Source organism: Gigantopelta aegis, chromosome 9 (genome assembly GCF_016097555.1).
Source record: "Gigantopelta aegis isolate Gae_Host chromosome 9, Gae_host_genome, whole genome shotgun sequence".
Classification (NCBI taxonomy): domain Eukaryota; kingdom Metazoa; phylum Mollusca; class Gastropoda; order Neomphalida; family Peltospiridae; genus Gigantopelta; species Gigantopelta aegis.
In genome coordinates, this window is record NC_054707.1 from 23282818 (window position 1) to 23298003 (window position 15186).

A 15186-nucleotide genomic window follows, 5' to 3' on the forward strand; every position below is an offset into this window, starting at 1 on the left:
AATGCTGTCACCTTAAATATTTTTTCCTCACGTTATTGTCTCATGTATAAATACAGGATGGGTAGAGATCAAGAACTACTGGAGGCAGCTAGAACAGGCAATATCCAACAGCTAGAAAAATTATTAAGCAGCAAAAGCCGCAAGCCTTCTGGTGAAAAGGGTGCATTAACAAGTGCTTTTGAACGGTGAATTGCATTGTCATTGAATTATTTGATTTAACTATGATAGTATTGCTTTATACTAGATTATGTGTATTAGAAAGAAAAAAAAAAAGTGGTTGTGGAATATCAAATGAGGGGAAGACTACTGGTGGCACCAATGAATAGACTGCCATGCACAAAAGGAGAAAGATCTTGCCATACAGGGCATACTAATTTAATTTCAACTTAAGAGCAATGGGAATAGGCCTAATTTGTGGTTTGGGGGAGGGAGCACCCCTGTAATTGGGCAGCTCGCCCCCAGTCTTTGTAGTCAACTGAAGTCACCTCAGAATTACCAACTTGTCCTAGTACTTGGTCAACTTGCCCCAATCAGGGTTCGAACTTAAGAATTTGTAAAATTTTAACCTGCTGCAGTAATTTGAAACCAGTAACTTTTACAACAAATAAACACAAACCAAAATTTATGCCTTCAACAGATGGCAATAATTTTTATTCACCAGCAAAAATCAGCAAGTTTTAAAGCAGGGCCCGAACTTAAGAATTTGTCACCCGCAGCATTTAAAAAACCCATTTCCTTGGGAGAAACTGTCCACTGACGACCATTTTTTAAATGGTCAATTTTAAAGGAAATAAATATGACTGAAAGGTTATTTTGTTGCATGTAGATCTATTTTAAATGTACAAATGTTAAATATTGGCAGATAGTGTACACCAGATATGTTCATTTTGCTGTCGGTGAGGAGTTTTACGCATGGCAAATTATATCTCAATGACGGCAATTGCCGTTGGTGCTGTCATTAATTTTGAGCCATGTAAAACCTGTGACCTGTGGAAATTTGTATCACAGTTGCAGCAATTGCTATCGGTACCATCATTAAGTTGATTGGTCTTCTCAGCCCAATCTGATTTTACTGAACATTCAAAAAAAAATGTTCATACCTGTGGACCTTATTAGCAATATTTTAAAATTAATTTAGCATCAATAGTCTTTTTAATAGCTTACTTTTAATATGCCACCAAAATGATGTCCATTTTTTATAGTTTGAATGACAGCTACGGTAATTTATGTAAAAAAAATATGGCAAAAGAAGGGTGTTTTTTTTAATGATCTCATAAATAACTTTTATTGGTATATCATTTACACATGGTCGCAGATATGTAACTTACAAATAAAATAAGTGAAATTAGGGTGAGTTGACCATGCAATCTGCCAATCAGTAGAATGAGGCCAAATACTGAGGTGAGTTGGTAACGTTTAAAGGGTGAGTTGAGTACACAGAGTGAGTTGAGTTGAGTATGCTTTTGGGCGAGATGACTCCTTCCTAGCTAGGGTAAAGGAGAGATGACTCCTTCCTAGCTAGGGTAAAGGAGAGCTTGAAAAAGTGATTGCAAGTTATTTTGTAAAGAAACAGTCCTGAGATTTAGAGCTGGATGGTATACCGTTCGGTATCGGTATCATGTCAATACTAATTTACCGTACTGAGCAAATCTCAAAATACAGAAATTTTGATATTGAAAAATGTTTTACGCCATTTAGTAAAGCACTAACGATATATCTGACAAACACAAGATAGCTAGGTGAAAAGAAGAGAGTGTGCATATGGAATTTAATTTTATTTAGGTTAACTTAATGGGTGAGACTTAACTCCGTCATGTATTCAAAGCAGAGTATATTTTGTTTTATTCAAATACAAGAACAATATTTTTGATTGCTCAAAATGAAACTGCATTGAACATTATGACCTAGGACATACTGAGATGTATTTTCCTTGTTCAAGCAGACTTTCACGTGTCAGGACAAACAGACAAGTGCTTGTTTTAAACACTGCATAATTTTGGACTCATCAGTGTTTTCGTTGCTCCATTTAAGCATTTTGCCACCCTCCTTTCAGGTTCTGCCGCCCTTCTTTATTTTTCTTAGCCCATCTTTATTTTCCGCACCCTACTATAGTTTACCTATCTCTGCTATTTTCAAATGCACACTCTTTTCACACACAAAAATAATCATGAGTCTACACACTGGACATCAAAGGAAACAAGCCACACTGTGTGTACGAAAAATCAACTGACGAAAAACTTCAGTAGCTTACGACAGTTACCATAACGTAATATAACAGTATTTTTAACAGCCTCTATTTTGTCCCATACCTGTATCCATTTGTATGTTTGATATACACAATAAAAGTTATGTTTTATTTGAGCAATGAAAACATTTGATTTGTTATTGATTCGGCAATCTCCGAATGAAAAACCACATAATGGCACCAAAGTTGTCATGTGATCAAACTGGTTATTCTGTCTTTTGTTTCCAATAACTATCGTCTGATATTTTGTCCTCAATTACAGATTTAATTGGTTGTAACTCAGTGTTTTCTCGCTAGGTGAAAATCAAAGGAGGGCAGTCATACAGCACCTAAAAGGAAAACAAAAAAACAACAAATACGGGAAAGCTTGGTGTGTTTGTTGGTCGACTTTGTGGCAAGACATACTCCTTATTTTGCCTCTCATTATTTGGTACAAAAAAGTTGATACGAAATAAAAGCCATCTGATGTTGTTGGTCTGCCATTCACGGGCAGTTCCGATTTTACTGAACCTATCAAAGTTTTAATATTATTATTTTAATTAATAAAGATTTCAAGATATATGTAAAACAATAAAGTGATCCCCTAATGTGGGATAAACAAATTCTCTTCTTCATTTTATTTCCATCTTCATTGAATGAATAGATCGCTTTGATATCACCAATTAATAAAAAGTTGTTTCGTTTTTGGAAAGGCGATGTATATATTATTTGGCATCCAAGATAAATTATTTTAATTATAAACACTACCACTTCCTTTGTTTTTATAAGTGGTGATATCCTCAAAATGAAAAGTTTATAATATTTTATAAAGAATTGCTGAATAAACAGAATGACAGAAGTGACAGAAAGTAAAATTCATTAGTTAGTAACATATATATACATGTATGTGTATCTTCTGAGGTCTCTTCCTGGTTGTTATCTTGAGCTCCTGGTCTTGTTGACCACTTTGCCCCCTGTTTTCACCCTGGACAGGGGGTAGGCCTTTGTAACAGCGAATGGTGAATTAAAAAAAAATTAAATAAAAAAAATCACACAACATAGTTGATTGGAAGTTAAAATCTTTTCTAAAGTCATTTATTTACATATCTGTTCCATCTGACTATAGTGATGAAGACATTTATTTACATATCTGTTCCATCTGACTATAGTGATGAAGACATTTATTTACATATCTGTTCCATCTGACTATAGTGATGAAGACATTTATTTACATATCTGTTCCATCTGACTATAGTGATGAAGACATTTATTTACATATCTGTTCCATCTGACTATAGTGATGAAGACATTTATTTACATATCTGTTCCATCTGACTATAGTGATGAAGTCATTTATTTACATATCTGTTCCATCTGACTATAGTGATGAAGACATTTATTTACATATCTGTTCCATCTGACTATAGTGATGAAGTCATTTATTTACATATCTGTTCCATCTGACTATAGTGATGAAGTCATTTATTTACATATCTGTTCCATCTGACTATAGTGATGAAGACTTTTATTTACATATCTGTTCCATCTGACTATAGTGATAGTCATTTTGAAACCCTGTGATAAAGACATTTTGAAACCCTGTGATAAAGACATTTTGTATCGCACATATGTGCGATGTGGACCGGAACTTTTAAATGGGGAATTCCATTTTTCTTTTTACTGCAGATAATGTCTTTTATTTACTGATGTCGTATATGATTTACAAATGACATCACGTCATATTTGAAACATTACACAAGGCTGCCGCAGAGTATGATTCTTAACATTAAGTAAATCCATGAAAGGAGTTTTGAGCATAGATTTAACAAAATGTTGTTATGACGTTAAATTAAAAACCGTTTTTCTAAAACATAAAAGAAGGTATGTAATAAATACAGAACTTCACATACATTGTTTTCGCTTCCTATTTATTGCACTTGTTTATTTTGCGAACGAACATACCACTCGACCGCTACGCAGTCTTGTGGTATATATTCTTACACAAAATAAACTCATGCAATAAATAGTAAGCGTAAACAACGTATGTGAAGTTCTGTATATTTATTACACACACTTTTCTGGAAGATGTCAAGTTAATGTGGGTTTGAAGGGTAGTTGTTGATTATTACCCTTTTAATTTGTGGAACAATGTCAAAACAGCTCACATCGGCTTCAGAGTGAGGTGGGTGTGCGAGGACAGGAGAAGGTGCATGGTATCTCTCTGGCCCTTATATCCCATACTTCCAATGCTATTGATGCAGTCTAAACCACTGGAACTGTAACACTGCGATTTCTGCATTTGGTTTGTTATATTTCATACAAAGAAGCCGACAGTAAAAATATTTAAGTACATGTACGTACATGCATATGTACAGGTAATATTGATTTTGTTTTTGTCTTTTCAGATTTCATAATTTTCCTGGTTTTGGCTCTCGGCTTGCCAATATCCAGTGTGTAGATTCCAGTGGAGAAACACCTCTACACCTGGCTGCTCTGAATGGTCACAAGTAAGTGCAAAGCCTACAGGTATTTATATATATATATATATATTGTCTTCACTTTGTCATGGGGAGTGGGCAGGATGGAGCTCAGTGGTAGAATACTCACCTGATGTGTGATGAGTCATAGGGTCCATGCACCTCAATGAACAGGCCCAATTTCACACAACATTCTAAGCCTAGTTCTGCATGTACAATGAAATCTCTCAAAACTGGAGCCTCTGTAAACCAGAATTCTCCCAAAACCAGACATTTTTCATAGTCCTTTTTAAAAAAATCAGTACATAAATTAATCTATCTAAACTGGATTAACTCATTTAACTGGACATTTTACTTGGTCCCGAGGGTGTCTGGTTTTGAGAGGTTTCACTGTAAATGTAAATCTATGACTAACAGTACAACAAATAAAGTCGGAAGTACTACTCAAAAGAATTTAAGGGTCAAAAATTTATAACCAAATAAGTTTCATAGTGTATTAGATTGATGATGTAAACTACACCAAATTTTTTATTTATTGTTCCATATTTACAAAAAACCACAAATAAACGTCACTGTATACAAGAAAGTCACATGACATGCCGTCAAAGTTGAAGGTTGTCAAACATGGATTTTACACATTAGAACATTCGTTTAATAGTGTGTGAATCCACCCCTGGCGCGAATACACTCGACACATCGTTGCCTCATGCTGTTGATCAGACGTCTAAAGAACTCTTGGGGAATGGCCTGCCACTCTGCCATAAGAAGTTGACCCAGATCATGAAGGTTGGCCGGAGGGGCATGGTTATCCCGAACTCTCCTGCCTAATTCGTCCCAGGCGTTCTCTATTGGGGCCAAGTCAGGCGAATATGCTGGCCAATCCATCCTGGCGATACCTTGTTGTCTGAGAAAGTCCGTTACCACCCTGGTGCGGTGGGGTCTGGCATTGTCATCCTGCAGAACTGCCCCGCCGCCAATCTGCTGAAGGCCTGGGAGAACCAACGGCCGGATAATCTCATTCATATAGCGGATTCCATTCAGATTGCCATCCACCACATAGAGGGGGGTCCTGTGGTGGATAGAGATGCCGCCCCACACCATGATGCTGCCACCACCAAACCGGTGACGTTGTCTAACGTTAACACCAGCGAAGCGCTCCCCAGGACGTCTGTAGACACGAACCCGACCGTCGTTGAACTGGAGACTAAACCTGGACTCATAGTGAACATCACTCGACCCCACTGAACACGTTGCCACCGCAGATGAAGCGTGCACCAGTGACGTCTGGCCATTCTGTGACGTGGTAGGAGTGGTGGTCGAACAGCCTGGTGACGGCAGCGTAGATTATTGGCTCTCAGACGATTGCGTATGGTTTGATCAGACACTCGAGTTCCAGTCGCAGTCCGCAGATTGTCACGTAATCGGTGTGCAGTGGTTGTGCGTTGACGTAGAGCCATATTGGTGATGTAGCGGTCCTCTCTATTTGTAGTGCTTCGGGGTCTTCCCGAACGTGGACGATTTCGAACAGAATTCGTTGCTTGGTACCGTTGCCACAGTCGGCCAACGACACTCTGACTGACACCAAGTCTCAGAGCAACATTTCTTTGCGTATTGCCATCCTGAAGCCAAGCAATAGCCCTTCCTCGATCTTCGATAGTCAGTTGACGTCGTACCATTGTCGAATTTGGAGTGTGCACCGTGCACGAACGCAAGCTCCAATTATACGGAAATTCAGCATTGGGAACATGGAATACACGTGCAAAGCGTGCAATGAAGCGCTGTGTGAAAAAGCAAGTTATGGGCACTTAGCAGACCTTTCGCTTTTGCCCTAATTTACGTGCAAATGTAAGCATGTTTTCGCCATTAGAACTAGTCGACAGTGTCAATGACAGTGGATTTTAATTCATTTATGGGTTGCTTAGACCCACTTTCGTCAAAATGGAACAATACCATGCGTGACATTATGGTCTAGCTAATATAACTGACATTCAGAAAATAATGTCGAAAATATCGTCTGACCCTTAAATTCTTTTGAGTAGTATACATATATTTTGTCTACTTTTGTCCTTAAAATGTTCCATCTTCCGTCATAATGTAATTTTCTGCGTGAAATAGATGTCAAACACTCGTAAACGTATAACCGGTATAACTGCTGGTCACATACATGTATGTAAACATACAATGTTTTGTGAAATTGGCTCCTTACCCATTGGCAGCCCTCAAGGACTCGCATCATCTTGCGATTACAGTGTGGTATAAATAATAATAAAGTAAATGTGAGATAAAATTTATAAAAATGCCAATGCAGTTCAATTTTGCAATAGTTTTTTGTGGTGATACTGCTGATTGCCATTGAGGATTTTGAGGGCTGCATATGGTTTTGACATTTCAACCAATGCTGAGCATATGGTGTATCAGTGGCTATAGTATATACTGTCCTGTCTGGGAAAGTGCTTATAAAAGATCCTTTCTGCTAATAAATAATAAGAGTAATGATGTGGTAGCTGCAGCTTTCTTCTCTTAATATGCAGTCAAAATACCAAGCAGGTACATTATCTGTCTTTATTCATTAAATTAATTTTTCTGTACCAAATCCATAAGTTTTAATAAATGAGATACTAACCAGAGAACATTTTGTTTTCGAAATTTTGATTAGCGATTTATTTATAGTCAACTGAAAATTGATCAGCGATATATTTATAGTCAACTGATAATTGATCAGCGATATATTTATAGTCAAATGAAAATTGATCAGCGATATATTTATAGTCAACTGAAAATATAAAATCAATGATCTCTAGTGGTATCATTAAAAAAAAAAAAAAAAAAAAAAAAAAAAAAAATATGATGTCATCACATTTGCTTTTATATCATAACATGTTATGACATTGTTAGATTAAGTCCTATCCTTTCACCCCTCTTGAAGAATATTCCATAAAAAGTCAAAATGGCAGCTGGCACAAAATTACATGCTTTTTGCCCTATGTGCTCTCAGCGAAGTCGATATAGGTGACATAGTTATCATCTGGTATGTGGAATCTGTGTCATTGTAATGGTTTTTTCAAGATTTCTGTCTGGACGAAGTTTGGAGGAAATATAACGGCAATAAAGGTAGGAGAGTAATTTTTCGTAGTTATTAACAGTTTGGTTCGGACAATAACTCATTGATATGGATTGGAAGATAATTTAATATTCTATAAGTAGTGTCTTCTAACTTGCTTCAATTTGAAATATATACATGTATCTATATAAGACTTCAGGTTTTATTCTTGAAAAAAATAGGGTACCGAGTAGGTAGGCAGGAACTTGTTTTTTTTTAAGTTTAAAAAAAAATAAAAAATCGAATCAAACCGAAAAACCGAAGTCAACTGCGGTGTTCCGAATCTAGTTTGCTGATTATGATTTTTAAAATTAAAAAAATAACAATTTAGTCTTCTTTTCACATTTCAGGGTCACTACATAAAATTAGTGTAAGTCGGGAATCTGGAAACACACATATTTTGTTGAGGCCTAATGCTTGAAAGCAGTTCAATTGTGCAACTCGGATGTACATCAACATTACAGTACTAATATATCATAAGATTACCAGTAAATTACAGTGTACAATTACATATCTACTTCCTTGTTCCTGCTGTCCTGTTAGCTGTTAAAATTACTACATGTATGTACATGTCTATGTCTGACGTGTAATCGGGCCTGTGTCTAGTAGGGGAGGGAGGCATGGAGACAGGTGCACCCTAGCATCACAGATGAATACATACAAAAAGTGCCCTTTTTTTTTTCTTTTCTTTCTTTTAAAATTATTTGTGTGCTTTATCCAGTTAAGGTTCAAGCACATTGTCCTGGGCACACACCTTGGCTATCTGGGCTGTATGTCCATGGCAGTGTGTTAGTTGTTTGTGGTTAGTTAGAGAGAAGAGGATGTAGTGGTCTTACACCTACCCATTGAGTAGTTAAACATCCATTTCCCTTTCCTTTCTCTAATGATACTTCACTAAACAATGTGCTGGGGTGTTGTTAAACATTCATTTCCTTTTCCAGTAACAGCTAATTAAACAATGTGCTGGGGTGTTATTAAACATCCATTTCCTTTTCCAGTAACAGCTAATTAAACAATGTGCTGGGGTGTTATTAAACATCCATTTCCTTTTCCAGTAACAGCTAATTAAACAATGTGCTGGGGTGTTATTAAACATCCATTTCCTTTTCCAGTAACATCTAATTAAACAATGTGCTGGGGTGTTATTAAACATCCATTTCCTTTTCCAATAACATCTAATTAAACAATGTGCTGGGGTGTTATTAAACATCCATTTCCTTTTCCAATAACAGCTAATTAAACAATGTGCTGGGGTGTTATTAAACATCCATTTCCTAATAGCTATTTAAACTGTGCTTGGGTGTTATTAAACATCCATTTCCTTTTCCAGTAACAGCTAATTAAACAATGTGCTGGGGTGTTATTAAACATCCATTTCCTTTTCCAGTAACAGCTAATTAAACAATGTGCTGGGGTGTTATTAAACATCCATTTCCTTTTCCAGTAACATCTAATTAAACAATGTGCTGGGGTGTTATTAAACATCCATTTCCTTTTCCAGTAACAGCTAATTAAACAATGTGCTGGGGTGTTATTAAACATCCATTTCATTTTCCAGTAACAGCTAATTAAACAATGTGCTGGGGTGTTATTAAACATCCATTTCCTAATAGCTATTTAAACTGTGCTTGGGTGTTATTAAACATCCATTTCCTTTTCCAGTAACAGCTAATTAAACAATGTGCTGGGGTGTTATTAAACATCCATTTCCTTTTCCAGTAACAGCTAATTAAACAATGTGCTGGGGTGTTATTAAACATCCATTTCCTTTTCCAGTAACAGCTAATTAAACAATGTGCTAGGGTGTTATTAAACATCCATTTCCTTTTTCAGTAACAGCTAATTAAACAATGTGCTGGGGTGTTATTAAACATCCATTTCCTTTTCCAGTAACAGCTAACTAAACAATGTGCTGGGGTGTTATTAAACATCCATTTCCTAATAGCTAATTAAACTGCTTGGGTGTTATTCAACATTCCCTATTTTCCCTAAGAACAGCTAACTAAACAATGCGCTGGGGTGTTAATAAAATCCCTCTCCCTTTCCAATAACAGCTAAAACAATGTGCTGGAGTGTTTGTACAATATGTCTTTCTTTTCCTAATAACAGTTAATTAAACAAGGTGCTGGGGTGTTGTTACACATTCCTTTCCTTGTAGCTATTTAAACTGTGCTTGGGTGTTATTCAACATTCCTTATTTTCCCTAAGAACAGCTAACTAAACAATGTGCTGGGGTGTTGTTAAAATCCCTTTCTTTTCCTAAGAACAGCTAAAACAATGTGCTGGGGTGTTTATAAAATATACCTTTCTTTTCCTAGTAACAGTTACTTAAACCAGGTGCTGGGGTGTTGTAAAACATTCGTTTCTTTTCCTAATAAAAGCTAATTAAAAAATTTGAATCGATTTTGAAAAAACTGAGTGAAATCACACACAAGCAAAACAAGAAGAAGAATAACAGCAGCAATAAAATTAATTACTGACTCAAGCTGTTTGATCATTCATTTCAACTTATTTTCGTGCTTATATCCAATTAAGGTTCAAGCATGCTGTGCTGGGCACACACACACACCTCAGCTCTCTGGGCTGTCTGTCCTAGACTGGTTTAGTTGTTAATTGTTAGTGGTTAGCGAGAGATAAGAGGGTGTAGTGGCTTTACACCTACTCATTGAGTCGTTAAAACTCACTGTGGGTGGGAGTCGGTACCGGGCTGGGAACCCTGTACCTACCAGCCTTATGTCTGATGGCTTAACCACAACGCCACTGAGGCCGGTGCTGTTTGATCAAGTTGTACACTGTCAGAATTAACCTGTAAGTGCATTATTCAGTTTTATTAGTTACCATTATTTAACAGTAATGTACATGTGTATATAACTGTGTCATTGCTGATTCCGTATTGATCAAGTCAAAGCAGACCATTAAATATAAAAAAACAAGTTTCGGGTAAAAAGTATGCTGCAAAATATGAAAGTGGTAGGGTATCACTCATAGGAGGGGTGAACGAGGCATGTGCCCCCCCCACTCTTCTTGATCCAGTAGCAGCGGGGATGATTGGTTTATATATATAACGTGCACCCACGTTTTTGGTATCTTCCTACGCCTTTGGATATGAAAACAAAACTTCAAACCTATTTTGGGTTTAATAGCGAGTATGACCACATCTTGGGCATAAACACTCAGCACACCTGTTGATCAATTTGAAGGCTTTTTATTGTGAAATTGTCTGTCCCCTTTCACCTTATTTTAGGGGGTAATTATGACCAATTGGAGTAACAAGTGCATTCGAACATGAACACATTAAACAAATTAGTAATCTAGGCTTATCCTCAAGAACCTAATGATGCTTTCATTCAAAATCAATTTTGAAAACCATCTCACACTCATTATTCAGTAATACTAATGGTAAAAGAGAAGTTAGTGTCATGGTCTTACACATGCCCACTCGGCTGTGAAAACTCACTTTGGGTGGCAGCCTATACTGAGATATGAACCCAGTCTTAAGTCGGAAGGATTTGATGTGCTCAGATGACCCATGTTCATGGATGTGATTTTTCAACTTTTTATTGAAAGTCAGCTTTTTATTTGCTTAAAATCCTAGCAGTTTCCACAAAGTAGACTGGATTTGATCTAAAAAGCCAAAAAGTGACCTTTATTTAAACGTAATGTCAGGTAGTTCATCTTTTTAAAGAGTGCAGGTAGGTCATCTTTTTAAAGAGTGCAGGTAGTTCATCTTTTTAAAGAGTACAGGTAGTTCAGCTTTTTAAAGAGTGTAGGTAGTTCAGTTTTTTTTAAGAGTACAGGTAGTTCAGCTTTTTAAAGAGTGCTGGTAGTTCAGCTTTTTAAAGAGTGCAGGTAGTTTAAGCGATTATCATATCCAGGCCTTCGGATGTCACAGTAGAGATTATTTCCGGTACTGTGTCGGTAAAATCACGGAACCGAAATTTCATTTTCCATGATTATTACAATGAATATATAGAGTACAACTATTAAACGAAAAATAATATTAACAGTTTCTGATGAGTTCCCATGATCACAAGGCACGGAACCGAAAAAAAATTTCCCCATGAAGTTTGAAATCCTATGACCTGCATATCCAATGTGTATTGCATGTTCAGGAGGGGTGAGTTATAACTCATGGGTGCTTGCCATCTATTTAGTACACATCATATTGTATTGATCCTGAACACACTACTAGTTGAGTGTACAGCACTGCTGGTGTTTAGATATTTGACAGATTAACACAAGACTGAAATCTGAAGACCAGTGTACATACTATGTGTATGTAGCAGCCATCTGGCTCAATCAGCCACTGACTCACAAGATGGATTCAGTTACATTTGACCATGACAGTGTGATTTATTGATTAAACACAGCAGCAGCAGAGTATATACCATACAGAAAGTAGTAAAATACAGTTTTCACTGATGTGCATATTAAAGGGATATTCCTAAGTTTGCTACATTGTAAGATGTTTCCAACTAATACAATATTTCTATGATTAAACTTACATATTAAATATATTTTCTTGTTTAGAGTATCAGTGTCTGTATATTCAATGTGTTTCTGGTCGTCTTAATATTTGTAAGAAGCCCAAACTGGATTTTGTTTTCAAAGAATTTCGTACATATGACATTTTTTATTTTAGGAAATAAAATGAAATTTAACCTAGTACAAATATTAGAACGATCAGAAACACATCTAATATACAGCCACTAATATATTATGCAGAAAAATATATTTGCTATGTAATTACAATCGTTAAAAAGTCTCTGTTAGTCGATAACATCTTAAAAATTGCAGCAGACTCAGGAATGTCCTTTTAAGTATATATAATATCCAGTTATGGTTTAAACATGCTGTCCATAACTGGATATTATATATACTTAATATGCACATCAATGAAAACTCTTTTTCTTTAGCTCCCTTTAGCATGTGAATTTATATGGAATCAATATGGTAATATCTTAAATGGCTACCTATAATCAAATTTAGGGGAGCAGTTTATTACTCCATTCAATTTTGTTCACTTTGAGGTTTTATGTGGTTTAATAACAGTGACTATCACCAAGTTAAAAATCCATATGCATCATACTCCTATTAGGATTGTTGGGGTTGGAATAACTAATACCTTTCCAATAGACCCCTTCCTTCCTGAAATAACACAAAGACAGAGGATCTCCAATTATTAGAAAGTATTAAATTGAGAATATGCCCCGAAAGCCAATAAGTTCACTATGTGTGATGAAGAATCGTAAATCATATTGTCTAGACGGATTGCGCCCTATCACAGTGGCGCAAAGCCTCTTTTGTATGTGAGTGAGATTGTCGATGGCTCATACACCAACATGCATACAGTGTTTTGCAATGAGGTAATCCGAAGGGAAAAATCAATACCAATTACTGAAGACATCACACTGTGTGAGATTTCTTATATCACTTGTGTGCTGGCTATCTTTGCGGCTTATCAAGTGGGCAGTCGAGGTGTACTGTTACAAGGAAGTACATACAGCCTGATAAACAATGTGAAGTTCTGCTACACTCATGTAATTGACTCATAAACAAAACAACCTTGACTAGCCTAGATCTACATGTAGCTGGTAAAATATCCACCCGGAATGAGTGCCTGCCTCTGGTGCTTGAAAAAAAGAGAAAAGTTTGTTTTGTTTAATGACACCACTAGAGCACATTGATTTATTAATCATAGGCTATTGGAGGTCAAACATATGGTAATTTTGACAGTCATAGAGATGAAATCCGCTACATTTTTCCATTAGTAGCAAGGGATCTTTTTTATGCCCCATCCCACAGACAGGATAGCACATACCACGACCTTTGGTACACCAGTCGTTTTGCACTGGCTAGAGTGAGAAATAGCCCAATAGGCCCACTGATGGGGATCGATCCTAGACCGACCGTGCATCAAGCGAGCGTTTTACCACTGGGCTACATCCCACCCTCTGGTGCTTGAAGTCAAGTACACTGGTTGGGCCCATTCTCTCAATTTGATTGGGGTTTTCCTCTATCCTGGCCAGTACCTCAACTCTGGTGTATCAAAGGCCCTAAGGATGGTAGGTACTGGGTTCGCAGCCCAGTACTGGCTCCCACCCAGAGTGAGTTTTAACACCTCAGTGGGTAGGTGTAAGACCACTACACCCTCTTCTCTTTCACTAACAACTAGCCCACTGTCCTGGACAGAGCCCAGATACCTACGGTATGTACCCAGAACAACGTGCTTGAACCGTAATTGCATGAATAAGCATGAAAAGAGGTTGAAATGGTTGAAAAGTATGTACTGTCCTGTCTGTGGGAAATTGTATATAATAAAAGACAAAATCAGACATCGCAATGATAACAATTCAGGGGAGTGATTGTGTGTGCATGTGTCTGTGTGTGTGTCTGTGTCTGTGTATATGTCTGTGTCTGTGTGTATATGTCTGTGTGTGTGTCTGTGTGTGTTTGTGTGTGTCTCTCTCTGTGTGCCTGTGTCTGTCTGTGTGTGTATGTTTGTGTGTCTGTGTGTGTTTGTCTCTGTGTGTGTGTCGGTGTGTGCGTGCGCACACGTGTGCATGTATGAGTGTATCATATGTGTATGTATGTGTGGAATAGCAGTTTAAAAAGACCCCTTATTACCCCTCAAATAAAATATTTTTGCATCCATGCATATAAAACACAAACAAAAACAAAACATTGCAGCTGACGTAAATGAAAAATTAGAGTACTGCCACGCCGTTGTGATCAGTTGTGAAATAATAAACCATGGTTGCTCATCAGCTTTAACTTGCATGTACATGGCAGAATTAATTTTTAAAAAATTATTCACTAGACCAAGTGTCTGAATTACCATATTTGAGATTAAACAGTACACTGGTGTGTTGTAAAAACATTCCTTTTCTTTCTATTTCCACACAGAGATTTTGTGCAGATTCTCCTACAGAATGAAGCGTCGACGAACGTCACTGATGACAAGGGATGTACTCCCCTGCACCTCGCCGCGTGGAACGGTCGGTCTGACATCTGTACGCTGCTGCTGCAGCCATCAGCTAGCCCTGCACAAGTAAATGCACAGGTAGGCATGGTCACTGTGGTAATGAGTTTGCAGAGGTACACTGCACTATGCAAAGATTTATAGTATGGTTTCCTGTTGTGAATTAAAGACAGTGACTTTAGTAGATGCTCGGCCATAGCTGGCAGGGGGTGGGGGTGGGGGTGGGGGTGCAGGTAGGCAAGGAGGAAACAAAAGTTTGTAGGATACTGTGGCATGATTTGCTAAATGTTTGAGAAAGTCACTAGCTAGTTAGTGCCCTATGTATCATAGTAATGCAGTGGATAATTTCTGGTAGTGAAATGTTACAAGTGAGTTGTTAAACTGTTTATTGCCAGTGAAATGT

General features: G+C 37.2%; 1 protein-coding gene across 3 annotated transcripts in view; it reads left to right on the plus strand.

The window, feature by feature from the left end:
• The first annotated feature begins 4 nt into the window (after positions 1-4).
• Positions 5-15186, plus strand: part of LOC121380476 (ankyrin repeat and SAM domain-containing protein 1A-like) — a 165335-nt gene continuing 150153 nt past the window's right edge. For all 3 annotated transcript variants that reach the window (XM_041509293.1, XM_041509296.1, XM_041509294.1), the window contains exons 1-3: positions 5-185; positions 4630-4731; positions 14708-14864. In XM_041509293.1, coding sequence (XP_041365227.1) covers positions 43-185; positions 4630-4731; positions 14708-14864 — 402 coding nt within the window. In that variant the 5' untranslated portion in view covers positions 5-42. The remainder of the gene's footprint in view (positions 186-4629; positions 4732-14707; positions 14865-15186) is intronic.